Here is a 23913-nt window from a genome sequence, read left to right as displayed (position 1 = left end):
GTATCGCCTCACTTTCGTTCAGAATTAAAGTTGTGCCCTCAGAACTATATGACAATTGTCGACTCCTGGATATTTCATGAAATCTACCAATACAAATCCCGGTTAGTTACACTTCACTGTGCTTTTCGAATCCTGCTTTTTACTATTGAGTACGGCGTACTTATATACTATATATTTAGTTCAAAAAAGATTTAATGGTTGATGTCACTTTTTCAGAGTATGCAAATGTCAATAGGGGGAGATAGGGGTTCGTCCCTTGTCGTTTCAAATTAGAAAAATTATAAATTCTCGTCTAAAACTTTTATTCACAATTTATATCACAGTACTTATTCCCGACTCTAATAGTGGTGATGGTAGTGATCATCAGCATCGTAACCATAGGCATCAGCTGCATAATGAGCACCTCCATATGAGCTTAGAACAGGAGCGATATGAGCGGTATCATAGGCGTCAACAATAGGGGTAATGTGAGCAGTTTCGTAGGACTTTACAAGAGGAATATGGTGGGTTTTAACACCATGAGCCAAAATTGGAGTCACTACGTGAGCCTTGCTGTGGACAACTGTTGAGCTTTGGTGCGATACTGCAGATGGTACACTTTCGACGATAGCTCCTACTTTAGCGACAGTGGGTTCCTGGATTTCAACGTATTCCTGATGGTGAGCTGGGAGAGCGTCATACACTAATGGAGTATCCAAATGGCTAACGTATCCTGGACGGGCAAAGGCAACAGCTACAAGAGCGGACAACACCACCTGTAATTGGAAGCAATATTGAATTAATTGTTCTTGAGCAAATTTGCTGTTTATTTGAAATTTACCAATTTGAACATTTTGGATGATTTTTGATTGCTTCTTTTGGTCTGTGCTGTAATTTCAGTACTGATAATTTACTGCTGAGGTTCCATGGTATTTATACAAAGTTCAAATATACTAAGTTGGAACTCTTCCAAGTGAGAAGTCTAATGGCTTCTTGTAGTCGCGGTTTGGTGGCCGTGAACATTGTTCTCATAGCTCGATGGAGTACACGCTACTTGATTTTTTACGCGGCCGTAGTTCGCTCAAAGCGAATGCTAGCCGTTGGAGATCGGAAATTACTTTTTGCTACGAATACAGTTAATAAAAACGTAAGATTATTTTCTAAAAAAGCCAACGCGGTAGCTGATTTGTAATGCGATTGTTTAATGATAAAGAGAAACAATTTGCCGAATGTAGTTAATTTAAGTGTGAAGGTTTCAATTGAATGCTTCATTAAGGCAGCATGTGACATTTTTTTTCGAAAATGGAGTATTCAGACTTAAAAATGCTTGCCCGGCTGAAGTAGAATTCCCTTTCAGAAGCAGGGAAAAGAAGCAGTTCAAGTGAAGCTTTGTAGCCATAAATAAAAGAAAGCGATTGGCATCGACTTTAATAAAAACTACTATGACTTTGACTCCCTATCAAATTAACTAAAAAATATTCTGTTCCATTTCATTATTGCACATATATACTAGTATGGAAATGCATAATGGCTTATTAAAATCCCCAGCGTTGTATGAAAATGACAATATTCAGTTATGAAAAGAAGAAAAGTGCCTGAGAGGCTCAGACTAACAGAGAGGCATAAGGACAAAAGAACTGAATAACGATCGAAATAGCAACGCTTTTAGAATGCTAATAATTAAAATTAAAAGATCACTCAACATTGCAAGGATTCTACTAGGAACCAGTACACTGTAAATGAAGGTGATATTGAACAAAGACTGGCGAATTGCTTGGCCAGGGTGGATTCGAGAGGCTCTCAAATTACCATCTAATGTATCATGAAATTGCTATTTCCGGGGACTGTACGTCCTTCCCCATTGATATATATTCAGGCTAGTTCGCAAATCACATGACCATACCATTTAGGATGGTTCTTTCGAAACTTCTGCACGATGGGCTTATTGCCACATCGATCGTGGATGTAAACATTCCGAAAGTGCTGATAATGCCGCTGATCCAACGCAATATTTTCGCCTCTATTAGCGCGAGGCAGCAAGCAATGCTTTTTGTAGTTAGCCAGTACTCAAGACCATTGATAGTAACAGCGCAAAAGACATTACGGTCGATTTTGCGGCTCATCAACTGATGCTCAAGACATGGGACAGCGAATTAATGCATGAGGACTGGCAATGAGGCCTTATCTGTCCCGTACATGGAAATGGGGGATATCTTGTAGCGCAGCAGTTATGGAGGTATTACGTTGCTGAATACCATCTATAAGATATTCTCCGCTATCTTACTAGGTCGGATAGCCTAATACGCCCAGAACATTTTGGCTTCACTCCAGGCAAGTCAGCAATAGTCTCCCATTTCTCCCTGCGGTAAGCGATGGAAAAACTCTTGAAATATGAATATCAGTTGTACCATCTTTTCATCGACTTTAAAACCACCTATGTCAGGGTAACACTGTACACGGCCATGAGAGAATTCGGTATCCCGGCTAAATTGAGAAGACTGATTAGGCTCAGCCTAATACAATCAGCAGGATTACTCTCGAGACCATTCGACATCAACAACGGTCTAATACAAGGGGATGCCCTATCATGCGTCCTCTTCAACCTGGCCCTGGAGAAAGTAATTCGCGATGCAGACGTAAATGCGGGCGGCGCCATCCTCTTCAAGTCCTCCCAATTACTGGCCCGAGATGGACAGTCTACATGGTGGCAACGTCTGTGCCAAAACCCAATGAACGAACAACATCAAATCGCAATGGTCAAACGAAAACGATAAAGGTAGGCGACTACAACTTTAACACCGTTGAAAATTTCTCCTCCTCCTGGGGTCGAAAATCACAATCGATAACAGCTATGACAATGAAATCTGCGCATGGTTGTTGGCTGACAGTGGAGCTTATTTCAGTTTACAAAACCTGTTTCGCTCGAAACGTCTCACCATAGGGTCAAAGTTCTTACTGTACAAAAATTGTGAACTTTTGGCCGCGTTCGAGAGCAGTACATGAGTACATCAGGATGGTTGATTTCGAACCCTACAAAGCGACGAAATCTATGAGTGAGCATTACCGCCAGGTTGTGGTTAAAATCCGGCTCAATAGGTTGTGGTGGGCAGGTCACTTAATCCGTATAGGTGAGGATGATCCTGCTCGGAAAGTCTATGGTGGAAAAATTAGACGAGATAGACCCTTCCTGAGATGACGCGAAGGCGTAGGTCAGAACGTCAGATAGCTGGTGGACATTGTCGCAAACCCGGGATGTCAGGAGTTCCTAACTAATGCAGGCCTAGACCGGATACCGGTTATTGTGCGGTTGATGATGATGAGGGTAAGTAAATTCTTACATTAAAATATATCCGAAGTACATAGTCTACCGGCGCCGGTCGCTGGTGGTTCGCGTTCGATATCCTGTGTACGTTGGCGTGACGTTGAGTTTCGGCAATTATCTAGATTGATTAATTGTTTATCAAGATAGGTAATTCCACATCACCAGAATTTATTTTACTGGCCTCACGCTGTTTCAACGTTGGGTTGATTTGCAAGAAGATGGCCCCACAGGTCTCACGGGAGAACTGATATTTGGTACGCAGAGATGGATTTGTATGGGTAGAACTAATTTGCCTACGTCTGAACACCGTCCATATAAAAAGAAATCTTGCTGGTTTTTCATAGGTAGGATCGATAGGATTTAGCATAACTCCAATTATACTTTTCTTTCTCTGGCTTCAGCATTTTGTTTCAATTTCAGCAAGGGTAGTACTGTCTCAAAACCTCCTCCTTTATCTGAGCTTGGGATCAACGTGTACACTATGTATTCCAAGGGGATGATATGAGGAATAGAATATCTGAGGTGCAGAGCAGTCCATCGACTAGTTATAGAGCGTGTATATTAAGGAAGATTCGATAATGTTGCAGACAAGAGCATTGAAAGTGCGAAGTCATGAAGGATAGTCCACATGGGCAAAATTGTTTTGAAGAAAACGAAAAGTGTGAATTTGTGTTACATATCGCACAATTGCGCGACAGACACAGTTGCGGAAGGGGGACTAAATTACCAAGCAATATTCGAGTATTTTTCCCAGGAGAGGATTAAAAAGTATTGAAGGTAAAATCGAAAGAGAATGTAGAATAAAATCAGACATGTTGGAAGCGCGATAGAAAATATCAACGAACGTCGAATTGAAACGAAGTAGAGTAGGAAAAGGATGTGTGGAAAGGTTTAAGCGAGTTGTATATCGAGCGGCGATTGTTGACATGTGTTGTCAAGTTGTTCACCGCACACTAACGCGCCAGAGTATCTAGGTTGGATTGCTGTAGAGATCACAGAGAAGCAAATAATTTAAGGTTGAAGATAGGTCGTTAATACAAAGTAGGAATAGTAGGGAGCGTACTGTGGAGCCTTGTAGAACTCCCTAGGATGGACAGAAGAAACAGGATGTGTAACCATAAACGGAAACTCCGCAGGAATGGTTGATAGGTGGAAGGAAAACCATGAGATGATTCAGGAGGGGAAATAGAATATTGTAGTTAATGGCATCAAAGTTTTTTGAAAAGTCGGTGTAAATAGCGCGCATCTTCCCCCATACTCTAGGGTATTTAGCAACGAAGTTGATAAACTCCAGAAAGTTTGAAGCAGTAGACCGATATTTCACAAAACGACGCTACTCTTCCGCTATGAGGTAACTCAAATGCGCAAGTTCCTGCGAAGCTAAAATAAGGAACTGGCCCGACTTCCCGAAGAAACCATATGCCAGGCGGAGATATTAGCCTCAGAAAAATGGCGGGGTCTCTCCATTTGAATATGTTCCGACATTCAGGCAGAGTTATCAATACTAAGTAGTAAAACAATATTAAACCAATCAGTGAGGAGTCGCCATTACTTGCTCGTTGAATGCCAGGGTACTCGAACCCCGCTGATAATGTGGACGCTAGTAGACTGGTTCACCTAGGGGCTAACTCTACAATGGTTGGATCAGGCCAGCATTTGGTATCTATCCAATGTCGAAATTGTTCTGAAGGATGGGGTTGCAACCGAACAGTGTTATTTTAATTCCTGTCGCGAAAATCATTGTGAAAGAACACGGGACGCTGACTTTAAACGATATACTGTTTCCTAAACTATCACCGCTGGATGGGTGATTCTAGGTGATGGTACAGTGGGTATAACAAAAGGCCTGATTGGGTGAAGCTGTGGGCCTTAGGCAATTTAGCGATATTTCTGGAATTTGCTTCATTTCCAAACTATGTAGGTTTGTAAGTTCAATTTGATTTGATTGTTTCTTTTAAACCAAATTTCATGCAATTCACGTTTATTAAAAATTCATTTGTTGAGTCGAAAACATTTAAATTGAGGCAGAACAATTTAAATTTTTATCAATAAAATGAGTAGAAGGATGGCAGAGCACTGCTTACAACTGGGGCGTGATAGCCTCCTACAACAGGTACAACTGATGAGACGGAAGCAATAGGTGTTGCAACGGTAGCACCGTAAGCAAGGGGACCTGAAACGATGACCGGGGCAGCGGCAGCAAGGGCCAACATTGCAAAGAGTGCGATCTAAAAAATAAAAGTAAAATTCACCAAATTATTCAATATTTAACCATCAAACTTTTTACCAATTTGAACATTCTGGACTTGTTGATGGTCAACTTAAGTTTGAAAGTTTACTGTGATTGCGGCGAGTAAAGTATTCATTTATATAAATCTTGATAAAGTCTAGTTGCAGTATTAATGTACATGAAAAAATGGATCCTGTTGCTCGTCCTTCAAGAAGGTGAAACTTGGGTGTTATGTAATTTTTTTTCTTGAATGATAAATTAAGTAATTTATCTGATGAGATACAAATGACTACGTCGATATTGAGTTAGTGTCGAAAAATCTAAATTAATGTCCATTTGTAAGAAATCTGGTTCAAAATCTAGTAAAGTGTGGAATTGATTTACATATCAAAAATGTGACCTGACAAATAGTTATGCAAATAGGATAATTAGCTACTGGTAATCCGTCAGATAAATCAAGGTCGCACTATTTTAGGTATTCATCGTAGTTGATCTTTTTACCATTAATAATATAGTGAGAAATTAGACGGTTAGGGTATGTTCATATATTAATTTGAGACCTAAATACAATAATAGATATATCCCTGAAGATTTCTGTTTAATATGCTTGATTGAAGATACGGCGAAAGGAAAAGAAATTTGTTTCAATGCGTCAGGTTGATGTACATATCTGATCATATAAATTAGTTTATGGATGTTACCTGTGAAATGGATTCGTTTTTTGCTCGCTCTGGAGCTATAACTTCAATTAGTTTATTTGAATGGTGGCAACTGAAACGCCTACCCGTCATTTGTTTGGGATTATTAATAAGCACATAAATAAGAGACATTTTTCCTTGCACAATATTCTATTTTCCACAATATGATAATACATCGTCATTTCCTAGCCGTTCCAACCAAACCATTTACACTTTTATTTCTTAATCAAAAGTGGATGGTGGATAGCTGCTGAAAGTGGTGCATGAGCAGTAATAATTGGAGCATGGCTGATGAGAGGAGCTGGGGCAGCAATAATTGGTGAATGGGCAGCAATGATTGGGGATGGAGCTAGGCTCAAAGGTGCAGCAATTGCCAAAGGATCATGGATGATGCCAGGAGCAAGTATTGGAGCATGAATACCTCCCCAAAGTGGTGAGATAAGCCCAGGCTTGGCAGCAGCAAGTGCACACAAAGTGGTAAGAACAATCTGTAGTAAATAAAAATTATTTTAAAGAAGAATTTAAAGAGTTAAAAAACATCTTACCAATTTGAACATTTTGATAAGATTTGGTTGTCTTTTAGTAACGATAATGAATCTTCGAAACTGATGCTTGGATAATATCTGTCGCCCTTTTTATACAGATTTAGTTATGCGCGATTCAATCAAACCCTTTAAAGGTATAACGGGCTTTGATGATCCATTTACATGTAATTTACATGTAGACTTTTACGGCTTGGCAAAAAAATTGAAGACCTTCAACTAAAATTAGTTTTGAAGTTGGCAGTTGATTTGCTGTGTTGTATTTGGTAAGTTTAAGTTTATTCAAATTATAGATAGAAGGAAGTAAATTAACTTTGTTGTTACACTTTGTAGTATATGTAAAAGTTCCAAATGGTAAACTAACCTTCAATAAATTGAAATATCATTCTAATGTATACAGAAAGTGGACCGAATTTTTTTATTAATATGTATTGTTGTTATAGTTTTTTACCAACAAAATTAGTTGACCGCGGGCAATTTTTTCTATATTTTTTAAAGAAGAAAATTAGTACTGGGATAGTTTAGATTATTATTATTCTATTAAGGGAAGTCGCACTGCATCCTTAAAGAACTAGTGTGCCCCTTTTGCTGGGAATAGTGTTCCTATTAACTATAGTAGCAAGCAAGCTTATAATCGTCAGGAATTTTAATATGTTCCCTATTTCCAAATATTTCAATTTGGCCTATGGTATTAAGTATCCTCCCAGGGGTCGCGACCTACTTTGTACTTTGATACTGTCCGACAACAACAAACTCCGCGCAGAATCTGCAGGCAGTGTCCGTAGATATCGCCAGGTTCCCCAGTTGATAGTTTAGTCGGCAGTGGCCAGTGAGTATTCCCACCATAATCTGGAGGTTTTTTTTTATATGGTTTAAATAGTCCTTTGTGCATTTGGGTTCGTATCTCCTCATAAGCAACCCGGACTTCATTATTCCTGGTAGCCTTGCCCAGTATAGCTCAATCATTCATTTTTAATGTCATAGCCTAACCTCTTTCCGATTCCATAGAATACTCCCTTCTTGGCCAATTCGTCCGCCGCCTCATTGCCTTCCAACCCAACATGGCCTGGAAGCCAGAGCTAGGACCTTATTGTGCGAGCCGAGTGTATTCAGTTTAAAATACCAGTTTAAAATTCACCTGCTTAGACCTAAGTGCCTTGATCGCCGCTTGCCTTGTCGGTCATAATAGCAAAGTTCTCCCCCCTAAAGTTTTTTTGGAGGTTGCGGGAGGCACATCTGCGCAGGGCGCATATTTCCGCCTGGAATATACTAGTGTGCCTACACATTGATTCCAAGTACCTTCGACCAATAGCTCCAGCGCCCGCTTCCGTTGTTGTTAGGGATCCGTTACTGTATCAAGTAATCAGTTGCTGGTTTAGTCTGTGTATCGCAGCCACGTTTTCACAATTTGCCCTGTTATTCCAACGTGTTTCAAACTTATTATCGAAGCGAAACTTCGTTGTCATGTTATCCCTTGGTATAAATAATTCTTGGTACCTCCTAGAACGAATATCAATCTTCCTTCGATTTAAGCAGCTTCCCGGCTCACTGATACTCTCGACCATCCTGCAGATCCTCTTTCTTGCCTGCATCTATATGGAGAGGGGTTAATCATAGAACGACCTCGAGAGATGACGTTTGGCATGTCTTTGCCCCACTGATACACACGTAAGTCAGTTTTTGAAGGTTGTGTAACTTCTGCCTGTTGTGCTGAGTTTAGTTCTTTCTGCCCAGATTACCGACTTATAGGTAGTCGTTGGCCTTACTATGGCAGTGTGTATCCAAAGTAGTATCTTTGGGATGCAACTCCATTTTTTCCTGCTATGGACCTGCATGTCATCAGTGTTTCCGACATGTGTCTTCCAGATTAATTCTAGTCTAGTCTAAATGTTTGGCCTCTGTTTCTCGTTTCACATCCATGCTACGTAAACTTATGGCTCTCAGGTGATTAAACTTACGTTTCCTAATAAATGGTGCTATGATGGTTTTCCTGAGTGTAATTATGCGGTCTTTCCAACGATTAATTATTTTTTAATGAGGATGGTCACATTTTTCGGTGAATCCTCTTGCACCATCTTAAATGACCCCCAGTAGACCAAATTTAACTTACTCGTCCATTGAGTATCCCTGAGAATCACCTCATCCCCACATGCAACCTCACAGGACTCAATGACCTTTCATAGTATTTTTTAAAAACCACTTTGGCTCATCCCAGAGGGAGACCCTCGCTATTTTAAACGACGTCTGGTCTGGCGCAACAATTGGTAGTATACCTCATCATTATACTCGTATACCGGCTTAGGCTTATTCGACCCGAAATTTCTTCTACGATGCCAAAGAAAGGCCTAAATGCGGAGTATTCGAGCGTAATTACGCGGTATTTCTAGCGATTAAATTATTTAGAAAAACTTGCTTTTTCTATTCGCTAGTGTTATTTATTAGCCTTGCAAATACCGATATTTTGGGAACCACTAGTCCCCTTCATCAGTGCTAACAAGTCAAGACTTCCCTTCATCAGTGTCAACAAGTCAAAATTGAATTGAAAAAGCAAGTTTTTATGCGGAGTATTGTTATACACAAAAACTACCGTGGTCAGGTACTTATCCAAATCCCGGGACTTATCGTTCACGAGCAGCGCAGATAATTTCCTAGGATGCAACGCTGCCTTTCCACGCGTTAGCCTGTAGATGGTATGCGGTTGTCTGCAATTTATATATATTTAGCAACTTGCAAAGTGACTTAAACACCTCTCCTGTAAAATTAGCACTCTGATCGGTCACAATTGACTTGATCTTCACTCCACTTGCGAATCTAAGGTGAAAATTGCCATCATTATCGAACCCTATAGAAATGGTCACGGGTGTGTATGGGTTACAGGTTCGAGTTGTGGAGCAGCGATATGAGCATACGCTCGACAAGCCATATAAGATATGGCGAGTCAGACAGCTAACAGTTTTTGTGTGTGCGGAAATCAACGTGGAATACATGTACAGCAGTTAGGCCCACCAAGTCTGACATTGTCCGAATTCGATGAGATGCTTGACATTCTTGTTCCCAACGCAAGTGTACGTAGTCTAAAGGTGATTGCCGGTGATTTCATTCATTTAATTCAATCTATTGGATGCTTTGGCGCAGTTAGACTTAGTTCTTGCCAACGCAGGTGATGTAAGCACCTTTCGGGAAGGATAGAGATAACTTCTGCCTCAATGGTAGTGCTAACTTTTGTCAGCCCTACGCTGGCACGTGGTATATCCTGGTGCATCAGCAAGGAGTACAGGCGCTTCCAGGGAAAGAGTTGTGGTCCAATGTATCGACAAAACATGTGATGCGTCCATACCTTAGAGGCGTTTATTCCCCAGTAGAAGACCAAATTTCTGATGGAATAGTGACCTGGCCAGCCTTTGATCAGCCTGCCATCGAGCCATAAGAGCGGCTCAGAGGGCGGTGGGCAGAAACGATCAGTGGGAAAAGTCAAGCTTGCTATACAATGGAGCAAGAAGGAATGCTTTAAGGAGCTCTGTTCGGAAGCGGACGTAAACCCGCTTATAGAATTGTGATGGGACGATGCAGAGGCCGTTCATCTCCGTAAATCACTTACCCTACTCTCTTATTAAAAATCAACCAGGAGTTATTCTCCCAGCAAGTGAAGGACACTGAAAACTTCTATCGACCTCGAAATGTGACGACAATACCGCAATCCCCAGAGATGAGCAGCTGGAGATCTGCGGTAAAATAGGGAATAAAAAAGTTTCGGGTCTGGATTGCATACCGAATAGAGCTCTTAAGCTTTCCGTACTGAGACACTGTAACGAGGGTTCGGCTTCATTTTTGCATTGTTTGCGCGAGCCAACCCGACCCGCATTGTGATTTTAATTCCCCAGTCCATCGGAAAACTCTACGTTTGCTTAGGCCTAGGAAGCATACGGATTGTGCGTAATCGCAACGGTAATTAATTCCTCTTTATGGAGTAGTACCACAACTTTCACAATACTCTCAACTGAATTAACTTCAACCGGCATCGACGGCACCATCAGGACTATTCCCTTTGAATGCAGTGTTAAGCGCCACCCAACCTGTATCAAACAAATAACTCCATTCAGTTTTGGAGGAGTAGCAGGAGAGCAGCCTCAGCATGCATCCGCAAGTTTTAATTTTGGGGGCAGTGCCACAGCATCCAATAATTTTTAAGGTTTTGTGTAAACACAAAACCTTATTAAAATCGGTTTACTGTCTGTCTGTCTGTCCGTCACACGCATTTTTCTCGGAGACGGTTAAAGCGATTGACACCAAATTTGGTAGAAGGGTGGGAACTGTGAACGCTCACGCATATAGTGAGTTACATCCTTTTACGACGAATTTAAGGGGGGGTCCCCATACATGCAAAACGGGAGTGTAAATTTTTTTTTTCATTAAATATAATCATGTGGGGTATCAAATTCAAGGTCTCGGTTAGTACTTTTCGAAGCCGGTCTTAGTTTTGACTTTTCTTGAAAAGGTGGGGAATGCAGAGGGTTGAAAGTGGTCATTTTTTTAACGAACCCATTCTCAGCAATTATCCAACCGAAAAATCTTAAAAAAATCAGGGGGCTGCCACTATACGGCTCTTAGACTCCGAAATACCCTCCATACCGATATCCGTTCAAATAAAGTTAATAATAGTAAATTACTATAATTTTCAGTAATTGAAACGAAAGGCCCCCTTAAGTTCACCCTAGAATCACAATGCAGCAATGTAGGTTACAGTATAGAGCATGATTCTGCCAAATTTGGGGAAAATTGCACTATTACTAACAAAGTTATACTAGGTCAAAACTGTCGCTCCTCTGCAAATTCAAGACTATGAATATCAATATCACTTGAAGGTGGATATTTTCACATAGTATATGCATATTTTACGTGCTACATGCTAATGGGGCAAACGTACACTCAAATCTCTTTACTAAAGAAATACACAAAATCTTTCATACCTGAAGCGTCTAATTCCGGTTTTCCGACTTGTTTTGTTTTGTTTTGCTTTTGATATTGTATTTAATTCACATTCAATTCAAATCTTAGAATAAGAACTTAAGATGTTTAGTAACCCAAATTAATAAAAGCGAGAGGTTTTTCAAGGTATGAAAGTTCCCCTCCGGTCTTCGCTCTGGTCGTTTTCTGTGTGGCTGCATTGGTTTCGTTGTTTCGGCCGGGGCGTTGTTGCATTGCTTTTTTTCTTTTTTCTCGATCTCCGCTTCGGTCGTCCTGTTGGTGTTCGCAACGTGGTATGTCTCGAGAAGATAAAACGGGGAGAGCCACGATCCCCTTGTGGCAGCATTCGTAATCACCGTGCCTCCCGCTCTCCCCCGGTGACGTGGTTCCGCCAATTGGAAGCACAATTTGCTCTCGCAGGCATTACAACAGACGTCACGCGCTTTAATCACGCTGCTTTCCGAAAAGCGCGTTCGGCTAGTCGCACCCCGGAGTACACAGCGCCCCGAAAATTTGCTGGTACCACCGTAAATTCGGAGCTCAAATCATTAAATATACCACCGGATGCAATTTCAATACGGCTGAAAATAAGACTTCCTGGGTGCTTTGGCGACGGCTACACAAAATGCAGTATCACGTCGCTTTACAATTCTCGACCATTTGGACAAACGTTGCTTTTAGGTCGACACGGTCGCGGAGGTGTCGGTTCTCGTTGTGCCCCTTCCAAACACCTTAATACCAGAAAACTTGTGACTAGCTGCCGGGAACTCCTTTCCCATCCGCACTTACAGCTACAGGCAGGTAGATGTGAGTCACGGATTGCGTCGCACGTTTACATGGCGATTCGTTTTGGCTCTCATTAGCATTCGCATTCCCTCAGCGCAGACCCTCAGTGTCATTATGGGCTGTTGATGGACCCCGCAGTCATCAGGAAAAATTTCCGCCTGCACAAACGACACTGTTCGGATTATTTTCAACGACACCGTTGAACTCTCGTACTCCTCCGAAAATATCACAATATCACTAGTGAGAGTAGCTTTTCCAAGTCGGTTAATCACGATGTGCAACACCACATCGACACTACCCTCTGCGATCTTCTCAAAGGAGTGTCCCCTATCGCCTCAGAAGCTAGCTGTTGCAAAGAAAGGAACAAGGTATTTGTAGACATTCCGATGGCTTATGGTCATCACCACTCCATATGGTCCCAAAGCCAAACAGCGAATAGAGGCTTTGTGGCGTATGAATGCCCGACTTATTCACTCATCTATATCTTTCCGCATTCATTGATAGACTGCCTCGTTTTCATGACCTTGCATCTGACCAAGACGTTTCCTGAACTCCCTGTAGCTCCCAGAAGGCATACCGAAAACGGCTATTTGCGCACTTTTCGGACTCTTTGAATTCCCCAGCATGACATTTAGCTTGTGCAACGCTGCGCAGATATTTAAAAGATTCATCCACCCTGCCTTACGAAGCTTAAAGCTTAAAGGGGGGGGGAGGAGAGTGCATATAGCGAAAGGGGGTGCAGCATTCTTTTCCACAGATCATAGGCATGTGGGGTCGAAACTGGTCCTTTATTTAATATCGGGTGAAATGAAGAGGAGTGAGGGCTCATAATATGACCCTTAAAAAATGTATCAGGTCTCGTTCTCTGAACTTGAATCAGACAAAATCACAGTGGTGTATCTAAACGAAATCTAAGCCTCAAAATACATCCCATTCTGATATCGGCACAAATAAAGTTAATATTAGGTTGTTGCAAATGAAATGGCTGTTTTGGTACTAAAATTTAAAACGACTGTAAAGCTTACAAAAATTTATTTATTTAATCAAAATACGTGCCAGTCGATTCAAAATACTTTTCCCAACGAGATTCAAGAGCATGTATGCCAGTTTCGTAGAAGTCCAACTATCGGGTGTTGATAAATTCGTCGAAGCAATTTTGACACCCTCTTCGTTCCTAAATTGTTTTTCCGCCAAAAAATGATCCAAATGCTTAAAAAAGTGGTAGTCGGTTGGCGAAAGGTCCGGTGAATGAGGCAGAGTCTAATCCTGCAATTCGTTCGACTTTTGAACCGTTGTTCCGGATACATGAGGTCGTGCGTTGTCGTGAAGGAGTATCACACCATCTCTGTTGACCAATCTCGGCCGTTGAATACTCAATTTTTGGTGCATTTCTTCGAGTTGGGCACAGTATTTCTGCGCATTTATCGTTTCTCCAGGTGCCAAAAAGAACAGTGGATAATTCCAGCTGTAGACCACCAAACAGTCACCATTACCTTCTTCGGATGTGGGCTCGGTTTCGGCATATGCTTCGGTGGCTCATCAGCATCTAGCCATTGTGCTGATCGGCGACGATTGTCGTATAATATGCACTTTTCCTCACATGTCACTATTCCGTGCAAAAAGGGGTTGCTTCTTTTGCGGGAGAGTAAAGAACTGCAAATGTCTATTCGAAGCGCCATGTTCTGCTCCGTAAGGGCTTGCGGTACCCATTTGTCGAGCTTTTTCACCTTTCCAAGTTATTGCAAGTGCCAGGAAACTGTCGAATAGTGTGCGCCTAGTTTCTTTGCAATGTCTCTCACCGACTGGCGTGTGTCGGATTCGCCTAACACACGCAGCTCGTCGTTATCAATCAATGGTCCTGGATGTCCATGTGGCTCACTTTGAAGGTTTACGTCGCCTGACCCTAATATTTCGAACCACCGCCGTGTTCGTTCGCTTACCGTTACAACTCCAAATGCGCTGTTAATGTTCCTGGTCGCCTCCGCTGCTTTATGACCGAGTTTGAACTCATACAGAAAAAGTATACGTTTTTGGCTGTTTTCCATCCTTTTTTCCTTTTCATTCACTGTTATCACAACGATGGTCAAAACTGAAATTACTCCTCGATTAAATGTAAGGTTATTTATACTTCATTATCCGACAACAACAGCGCCAACTAGTGGTGGTTTGATACAGAAAAATCGCAACTAATTTCACTTGATTGACAAACCGGCCATTTCATATGCAGCAACCTAATAATAGTATATTAGCATATTTTAAAAATTTTTCCGGAAACCCCCCTTAAGTGCATCCTGGAAGTACAAAATAGGGGATAGCATAAGACATAACTTTCGGAAGGAACTTTCGTGCATTCTAAAACGTATATGACGTCATTGTAACATATAAATTCGTCAATACCACAACTGAGTGAGCTCATATGAAGAGGGTCGGAGGGAAAAATTTCGTTTTAGTTTTTTAATAATACATACAGGGTGCGGCAGCATAACTTCCTTTTTTCAAAACTCAATAAAAACTATTGTATGCATCGGAAAATATTTATTTATTTTTTATAATATAGGTACATGTCTAAAGTTTTTATTTACATTGTTTTGAAGATCAAATCTGTTAGGTGACGTCCCCCATTCTCCATACATTGCGTAAACCGATTTCTCGCATTTGTCATGACTCTTGTTAGCATAGCAGGTGTTATGTTGGCAATTTCTTCTCGGATGTTGGTCTTCAAATCTTATAGGGTTCTTGGACGGTTCACATAAACACGGGATTTCAAAAAACCCCATAGAAAAAAATCACAAGGGGACAGATCGGGAGAGCGTGCCGGCCATTCCAAATCACCTCTAATTGAGATAAGGCGGTCTGGAAAGTGTTCCCTCAAAACAGCCATCGATGCTCTTGAAGTGTGTGCTGTTGCACCGTCTTGTTGGAACCAAGTGTCCCCCAAATCCAAATTTTCTAGCCGTGGGAAAAAAAAATTCTGTAGCCTGTTTACATACCGGTCCGAATTCACTGTCACTGTAACCTCATTTTCCTCAAAAAACCAGGGACTAATAATTCCAGCTGGGGAAATTGCACACCACACTGTGGCTTTGGGTGAATGCAAAGGCTTTTGATGCAATTCTCGAGGGTTGGTGTCAGCCCAGTAGCGCATGTTTTGTTTGTTAACCGACCAATGACCAATGACAAATGAAAATGGGCTTCATCGCTAAAAAAAACAATAGCACCCTCGGGAACGACATCAAGAAGAAGCTTACACGCGTTCATCCGAGAATTGAAGTCACGTTCTGAAAGTTCCTGCACTATCGCCATCTTATAGGAATGAAAATGAAGATCATCACGAAGAATTCTTCTCACAGAACGATCGGATAGTCCAAGGGCAGATGCGTGTTTGCGCGCAGAACGCCGTGGCGATCGCAACATTCACGCTCTCACTGCTTCAATGTTCTCAGGTGATCTAACGGGCCGAGGGACTCCAGTTCTTCCTTTTGTCGCACTTGCAGTTTGTCTGAATGTAGTGACCCATGTAACAATTGATTTGCAGTCTGGGACGGGAGCCAACGGGGCTAAATTAAAGCGACTTCGAAATGCATGCTGTGTTGCAATAACCGAACATCCGCTTGAAAAGTAAATCTCAACGGCAAAGGCACGCTCCTCACTATTCCAACACATGATGGCGACTGAACCATGTCGGGACAAAACTTTACAGTATCCCCTCTTGAACGAGACCACCAGCGCTCCGCTATGACATCAACTAACTGAGTGGCGCGTATTTTAAACAAGTCGGAATACCGGAAGCTCGCGCTTCGGGTATAAAGGTTTTGTGTTCATCTTATGTAAGAAATTTCAACGCACATTTTTCTATCCGTATATAGCTATAAACCCAACATATTGCTTCATATTTTTCCAAACTACGAGACATACGTACATATTACAGCCATAGATATTACGCTGACCCTAAACAAACAACCTGCCTATTTCCGAATACCGTACACATATATGCACGTATATAAATTGATCGTACCCATATTTCCGATTTACTTCTTATATCTATCTGAATAGGCACTACCCACAAAGTTCATTAGCACGCATATACTATGTACCTACATACACAGTTGATATTCATATACAAATGACTAAAAAACTAAAACAAAATAATTCTTTGGGACCCCATTCATAAGAACTCATTTGGTTGTGGTATTGACGAATTGATATGTGATGATGATGTCATGCAGTCATGCATGAAGAGTGCCCGAAATTCACAAAAAATGGTAAAGTTTTACCCCCTATAACTTTGTCAATAATAGTTGGATTTTCTTCAAACTTGACTAGCTTATGCACTATGTTCTTTACGCATGTCAAATTTTGTACTTCTGGGATGAATATAAGGGGGGTTGCCGGGTAAATTTCTAAAATGTGGAAATATACTATTATTAACTTTATTTGTGCAGATATCGGAACGGGATATATTTTGAGGCCTAGATTTCGTAGAGATGCACTATTGAGATTTTTTTCAGATTTTTCGGTTGGATAGGTTCTGAGAACGAGACCTGTTACACTTTTTGGGGGTCATATTTTGAGCCCTCACTCCCCTATGTTTCACCCAATATCAAATATTGAACCAGTTTCGAAAAGTACTAATTGAGACCTTTCATTTGATACCCCACATGGCCACATTTTATGAAAAAACATTTTGCACCCTCCTTTCACATGTATGGGGAGCCCCCCCTTAAACTTAACACAAAATGGCGTCAGTTGCTGCATGTAAAGGGAACGGCAGATTACATACTCCTACCAATTTTCGTGACAATCGGTTCAGTCGTTTCCGAATAAATCGGGTGTGACAGACAGACAGACAGACAGACAGACAGACAGACAAAATCGACGTTGCTATTATCTGCGAGCAGTACAAAAACCTAGACAGTGGAGTATGGGTCGCGGATAAGAGCGGAAAGGCAGCGATATGGACATGCGGAAATCGGGCCATAGAAGGAACCACCAAGATCCTCGAGAATGGCTTCACTAGAGCAAAAATAGGCGGAATATCTATTTACAGCTGTTATGCGGCTCCAAGCCTTACGACAGAGGAGTTCCATTCTTTGGTGGAGAGGTTAGCAACAGACGCACAAAACCATAGTCCTAAGATAGTGGCTGGAGATTTCAACGCATGGGCTGACGAATGGGGCAGCCGAGAAACGAACGCAAGAGGACGAATATTACTCGAAGCTCTTTCTCGTCTGAATCTTGTAGTGGCTAACACTGGATGCGTGAACACTTTTCGTAAGAGAGAAATGGGGTCCGTGATAGATGTCACTTTTGTTAGCGATGTTTTAGCTAAGGATCTGCAGTGGTATGTCAGTGACGAATATACACATAGCGACCACCAGGCCATCATTTTTGAAATCAGACATGGAAAACGATTGAAACGGTCTCGGACGAGAGCTGAAAGGTGGGCAGCTAATAGGTTTGACGAGGAGATTTTCGGAGAGGTTCTGCAGCAAAATACAGCGCTTGAAGGAAGCGCAGAAAATAAAGCTCTGCAGATTGGCGAAAAGTTGCGACGAGCATGTGACGCATCCATGCCAAGGTATGTTGTATCACAGAAGCGAGCTCCGAACTTTTGGTGGAATTCTGAAATCGGAGAATGCCGCAAGGCCTGCCTCAAGGCCAGAAGGCGCAGTCAGCGAAATAGAAACCGATCTGGATACGAGCAATTACATGAAGAATATAAAAACGCTCGGAAGAAACTACATGTGGCCATCATGAAAAGTAAAAGCGAACACTTTAAGCGACTGTGTAATGAAGCTGATACGAACCCCTGGGGTGGCGCCTATAAAACCGTAATATCGAAAGTTAAAGGCAAACGCTCCCCACCGATCTCTTCCCCTACTCTGCTTGATGAGATAGTAACGGATCTTTTCCCGCAGAATGTGAGTACCGCTGACCTTCCCACTGTCGAGATAGACACCGCCGAAGTTCCAATGGTAAGCGAAAAGGAGGTCCTCGAAGCTGCGGATAAAATTGTTGGAAACAAAGCACCTGGCTTGGATAGCGTCCCCAATAAAGCTCTGAAGGCAGCAGTAAAAATAGCTCCAAATATGTTTGCCGAGGCGTTCACCACATGCCTTAAAGAAGGAGTATTTCCTACACAATGGAAGAAGCAGAAATTAATTCTAGTCCCCAAGCCAAACAAACCTTTGGGTGAAGCTTCGTCCTACAGGCCGATATGCCTTCTTAATAATACTGGTAAACTATTCGAACGAGTAATCTATAACAGATTAATTCGAATTGCCGAAAAGGATGGCGGTCTCTCCGAAAATCAGTTCGGTTTTCGAAAGGGGAGGTCTACAACCGATGCACTTGTCCTAGTAGCTAACACAGCTAAGACCGCACTTGACGAGGGCAAATGTTGTGCAGTGATTACACTTGATGTGAAGAATGCCTTCAATTCCGCTAGATGGAGCAAGATACTTGAGTCCCTAATGAACTTAGGCGTGGCGAAGTACCTGGTGCGTATTGTTGCCGACTTCCTAATCGATAGGACTCTGTGCTGCGAGTCAGATGAAGGAATGAAATCCTACCAAACGACATGCGGAGTTCCACAAGGGTCTGTCCTAGGGCCACTCTTGTGGATTATTATGTATAACGGGGTACTGACCCTAGACCTTCCTACTGGTGTGGCTTCCATTGGTTTCGCGGACGATATTGGTGTGACGGTTGTTGCACGCCTTCTCGAGGAAGCCGAGCTCTATGCAAATGAAGCAGTCTATGAGATTAAATCCTGGTTAAAGAATGCTGGTCTACAGCTCGCAGAGCATAAGACGGAAGTAGTACTTATTACCAAGCGGAGAAAGTGCACTTCCATGAAGATCAAAGTTGGAACGCAAACAATTTATTCCAAGCCTGCACTTAAGCACTTAGGTGTAATGATTGACCAGAGGTTGAATTTCAGATTGCATGTGGAGGGTGCAGCAACCAAGGCATATAACATCGGAGCGCTGATTGCGAGAATGCTACCAAATATAGGTGGCCCAAGGCCGAGCCGTCGACTCCTTATTTCAAGGGTGGTCAGTTCGATCCTACTGTATGCAGCCCCAGTATGGGCAGATGCACTGGAAAATACAATAAATAAGAAAAAGATTGGAGCTGCGTATCGCATAAGTGTACTCCGAACATGTTGCGCTTACAGAACAATTTCTAATGAAGCAGCTTGCGTGATAGCAGGAATGATCCCGATTGAGATTCTGGCGAAAGAAACACAACGACTTTACGATCGAACGTACCTCACCGGAGAATCTCCTGCCCGTCGGCGACAGTTCGCACGAGGTGAAACTGTCGCAGAATGGCAAGAGAAGTGGGACGAGTCAGAAAAAGGCCGTTGGACTCACAGAATCATATGGGATATCCGGAAATGGATCGAACGACCTCACGGCGAAGTAGGTTTCGACCTAACTCAATTCTTGAGCGGACACGGAGGCTATCGAGCATATCTGTATCGATTTGGGCGTGATGATTCGCCATATTGCCCACAGTGTGCAAACATTCCAGAGGACGCGGAACACGTCTTTTTTCACTGCCCCAGATTCGAAACCCAAAGGGCTACATTAGAAGCTACAACCGGGGAGCACTTTACACCCGAAAATATTATGGAGCTTATGGTGAAAGCCAAGGGGATATGGACCGAAGTTGAAAAAGTTACTACAGCCATCGGAAAGAAGCTTAGGCAGGAGGAAGTCATCCGAAAGAATGAACGCGAGAGGAACACGAATGTTGACATGAGCGCAGAATAAATTCTGATCCAGCCCCGCGACGTAATACCAAATGGGAGTCCCGCGGGGAGAGTGGAAGGAGAAGGAGGTGGTTTTAGTGGGTAAGAGTCCCACATAACCGTGTGGCAGGAGCCTGCGGTAGCTTTTGAAGCTTTCCACCTTCCATCGGGGAAAAAAAAAAAAAAAAAAAAAAAGACAGACAGACAGACAGACAGACAGACAGACAGACAGACGGATAGACAGACATCGAATCGATTCTAATAAGGTTTTGTTTCACACAAAACCTTAAAAAGGAAGTTATGCTGCCGCACCCTGTATATCAATATCAATTACTCGAGAAAAACATATGTATACATTTATATGTATATGTAAATGAAACTTTGGGGTAGTGCCTAATTCAATATACGCGGTATTCAATATATATATACATGCATGCTTTTATCCAGTAGTATATCGAAAATGGGTGTAGGATCAATTTATATACAATGCATGTAGAATACAGTATTCGGTAATAGGCAATGTTTGTTTGTTTAGCGTGAGCATAATATCTACGTCTGCAATACGTACATATTTCTTGTAGTTATGATGGAATATTATGGGTTTTTAGCCGAATGGGAAAATTTGCAAACTAGGATAATTGCGACTCATTCAGTAGTTTTTTTTATTAATTAAAAAAGGCGTAAAAAAATACACTAATTTACAAAAAAAAAATTTTAAAACGGCGCTAAAAATTGGGCTTTTACTATAATAATCCTAGTTTGCGGACTGTAGTTAAGTTTTGACGTTAAAATGCCATTGACTTTTTTTTCTTTAAGATGATCGTAGCGCCCTCTAGCGTGGCAGCATAAAACACCTTTTTTGGAAATGGGTGTATAAATTGCTCTGTATTTTAACAATGAACTATGCGATCGGGTTCGAAAAATTACTATGCACGCTGAAGATATTAATAAATCTATGGTGAAAAATTTGTATTTGTATCTTTATCCAGTTCTTCACAAACAATTTCTAAAGAAAGCGAAAAAAAACGGCTTTGACACGGGATGACCCCCTTAAGATGAACATAAAACCTTTATACTCGAAGCGCCAGCTTTCGGTATTCCAACTAGTTTGTATCTGTTGTAGGTTAACTTCTTCAAATATTGAACTCTCAGGGTGAAGTGTAAGGTTGACTAAATATTATTTGCGTAAATGGATCTCTAAAAGATAGGCCACAGTTGAATATTTAATAGAGAAATACAAAATCTTGTATACCTTAAGCGTCTAGCTTCCAGTTTCCCGACTTGTTTGCAATTAAAAGCAAAGGTTCCGGATTAAAAAAGGATCAGTTTTATTTGAAAAGAAAAAACTGCAATTATCAAAATAAACAAAATATTTTATTCTAATTTACAGAAAAGGAAAAATTAAAAATCGTGAATATTTTATGAGATAAAATTACAATTTCAAAATCAACGATGTATTACATCAAAATAGCTACAAGCGGATTTAAAAGTGCATCTTGAATCAACGTTGATACAAAAAAAAGCAGACGGGGGAGTTGCGTAGATATCCAAGCCCGCCTCACTTTGGACTTGTTTTCTTATTTTCGAGAACTGAAATCTAATTTAGTTGGCGGTTATCCACCTAGCATTAAATTAATATCATTTAGAATTTGGAACTGTTAATTGATTATAATTTAAACAACAAAACACTCGAATCGCTAAACTAGTTTCATGCTGAAAAAATGTTAATTTTCTTCCGCTGAAGGAAAAAGATAATATTCAAGTCACAGAACACTTTTCATTGAAAACTTTTTCACTCACTTGATATGGGTTAGTTTGATATCACAATAATTATATAGTTAGTAAGGAATATTATATACGTAGTTACGCACTGTTAGATTAATTTCGTGCAGGGATGAATAGTTGTTTAACTGATTTCTGTCTATTCAGATCTTCTGGCAGAGCTCCGTTAATGGCTGGTGTGAATAGTTTAACCGACTTCTTACTATCAAAACTGATTTTGGGCGGTCTATCTGCTGATAAGCCATCAAAGGAATTCGATGGCTTCTGCTGGAACTTCTTTATGGTTGTGCCTCTTGGAACGAGCAAGGCTCGTGTTTTCGATTGTTTATAGCTGTACTTAGCTCCTTCGGCAAGGATGAAGAAGGCAAGGAAGAAGAATATCTACGATTGAATAGGTTATATTATAACTCACTTTGATTAAGCGTATAAAATTTTACTTACCATCTTTAATGAAGTCATGTTTAAAACTGAATCTTTCGCCGATTCGCCAAACTGGTTCTTATTTCAGATATATTTGAAGCTGTTTACATATATTTTGAGCTTAAGTTTTAATGTTTTCTTCAGGCTTACATTAACACAGCCTTCGAATATTCTTTTTTCATATTTTTCATATGAGAGAGTTGAAATCAGTGACAATATAAGGAAATCCCTGGGGTTTTTGCACTCACATCCACCTATATTCAACCTAATGAATACTTGTTTGAACTTAACTCTTGAATGTCATTCGTATTCTTTTACGAACAACTTCTAGAATGGAGATCTAGACACTAAATGCAGTCATCATAAAACCGCCTTAATATCACAGAAATTCGTTCATACGTAGCTTCTTATTTTGACTATGACTTAGATTTGACTTAGCTGTGTTTTCTCAAGAAAATCATTTATATTGCTGTCGTTGAAAAGCGTTGAAAATAAGGGTTAAACTAAGAGCCAATAATCAGTGAATGTGCTGTTGAGCTTCTACCACAGGAATGAATTTTTTCATTAAAATCTTAATATTGAAGTACCTGCTTGAAACCGTGACGACGTCTAGAGCTTCTCATGTGAACGTATGTGGGCATTTAAATACATACGTTAGGAAGAATTTATGTAAATTTCAAGTTTTTATGTTCCATACTTGCTGCTTAATATCTCTTAGAGAAAAGGCAAAATTTCAAAGCAATAGGAAGGTAAGCCAGAAAAACAGTAGTTAATTGGGCGCTTTCTATATGTAGTGAATGCTTGGCTCTATGGAAATGACTTATTCTCGGAAAAAGTGGATAATTGAGAATAATAACGATGATTTATGTTTAACGATTGGGTTAGCTGCAGATCTGTTTTGAAATGATATCTACAGATGACAAGAGGAAACCATGCTCCCAATAGTTGAAATGCTGGGAAATTCCGGTACCTTGCCTAAATTCTACGAGTATACTAGCTCGGACTGTGGGGTTATCATTACGATGTTGACTGAGCACTCTTATCCGATTTGGAGACTAGTTTAGCAAAAAAACATCATTCGAACATTATTAGGTATGCAAAGGAAAGTTAGATAATTTTTGGAAGAGTATAATGAATTCTAAGGTTGGGGAATCATGACCTGAGCCATCCAGCAACAAACAAACAACAACGAGGGCCGATCGCTACTTCATTTTGTAGAAATTGGCGAATTGTGGTCATTTAAGTCCGCCTGAAAGTTAATGCAGCTGCACCCAACCACTCGTCAACATGCATTTTTAAAGCCCACCATAAACTTACTGTTCGGCTTGTTGGTTATACCAGAAGAGCCTGCAATGTACCCGGTTAATACACCATCCACGTACCGCCATGCCGCAAAATCATTAGTTCAACTCTGGACGTGTAAGGACTTG

The 23913-nt window shown here is 41.1% G+C and overlaps 3 protein-coding genes across 3 annotated transcripts; all 3 read right to left on the bottom strand.

Annotated features, from left to right (window-relative positions):
* Positions 1–285: 285 nt before the first annotated feature.
* Positions 286–5706, bottom strand: LOC119648574 (retinin-like). Its single transcript, XM_038050344.1, has 4 exons — positions 5589–5706; positions 5355–5529; positions 821–867; positions 286–755 (listed from the first exon to the last, which is right to left on the bottom strand). Exons 1-4 carry the CDS (start codon positions 5598–5600, stop codon positions 339–341), a joined length of 651 nt encoding a protein of 216 aa, XP_037906272.1. The 5' UTR covers positions 5601–5706; the 3' UTR covers positions 286–338.
* Positions 5707–6360: 654 nt separating this feature from the next.
* Positions 6361–6927, bottom strand: LOC119649682. The gene is made up of 2 exons (XM_038051943.1): positions 6775–6927; positions 6361–6717 (listed from the first exon to the last, which is right to left on the bottom strand). The coding sequence occupies exons 1-2, from the start codon at positions 6784–6786 to the stop codon at positions 6445–6447; spliced, it is 285 nt and encodes a 94-aa protein (XP_037907871.1). The 5' UTR covers positions 6787–6927; the 3' UTR covers positions 6361–6444.
* Positions 6928–21585: 14658 nt separating this feature from the next.
* LOC119648313 lies at positions 21586–22719 on the bottom strand. Its single transcript, XM_038049993.1, has 2 exons — positions 22505–22719; positions 21586–22444 (listed from the first exon to the last, which is right to left on the bottom strand). The coding sequence occupies exons 1-2, from the start codon at positions 22520–22522 to the stop codon at positions 22160–22162; spliced, it is 303 nt and encodes a 100-aa protein (XP_037905921.1). The 5' UTR covers positions 22523–22719; the 3' UTR covers positions 21586–22159.
* Between the last annotated feature and the right edge of the window lie 1194 nt (positions 22720–23913).

Source organism: Hermetia illucens, chromosome 2 (assembly GCF_905115235.1).
Source record: "Hermetia illucens chromosome 2, iHerIll2.2.curated.20191125, whole genome shotgun sequence".
Taxonomy (NCBI): domain Eukaryota; kingdom Metazoa; phylum Arthropoda; class Insecta; order Diptera; family Stratiomyidae; genus Hermetia; species Hermetia illucens.
The sequence above is the reverse complement of the archived record's forward strand: the minus strand, read 5'-3'. Positions and strand labels throughout refer to the sequence as shown.

Coding starts and splice junctions, on each gene's coding strand:
- LOC119648574 (XM_038050344.1), bottom strand. Junction 868..5,354: donor TCTGCCATCCTTCTACTCAT/TTTATTGATAAA, acceptor CTGAAATTACAG/CACAGACCAAAAGAAGCAAT. Junction 756..820: donor CATCCAAAATGTTCAAATTG/GTAAATTTCAAA, acceptor TTCCAATTACAG/GTGGTGTTGTCCGCTCTTGT.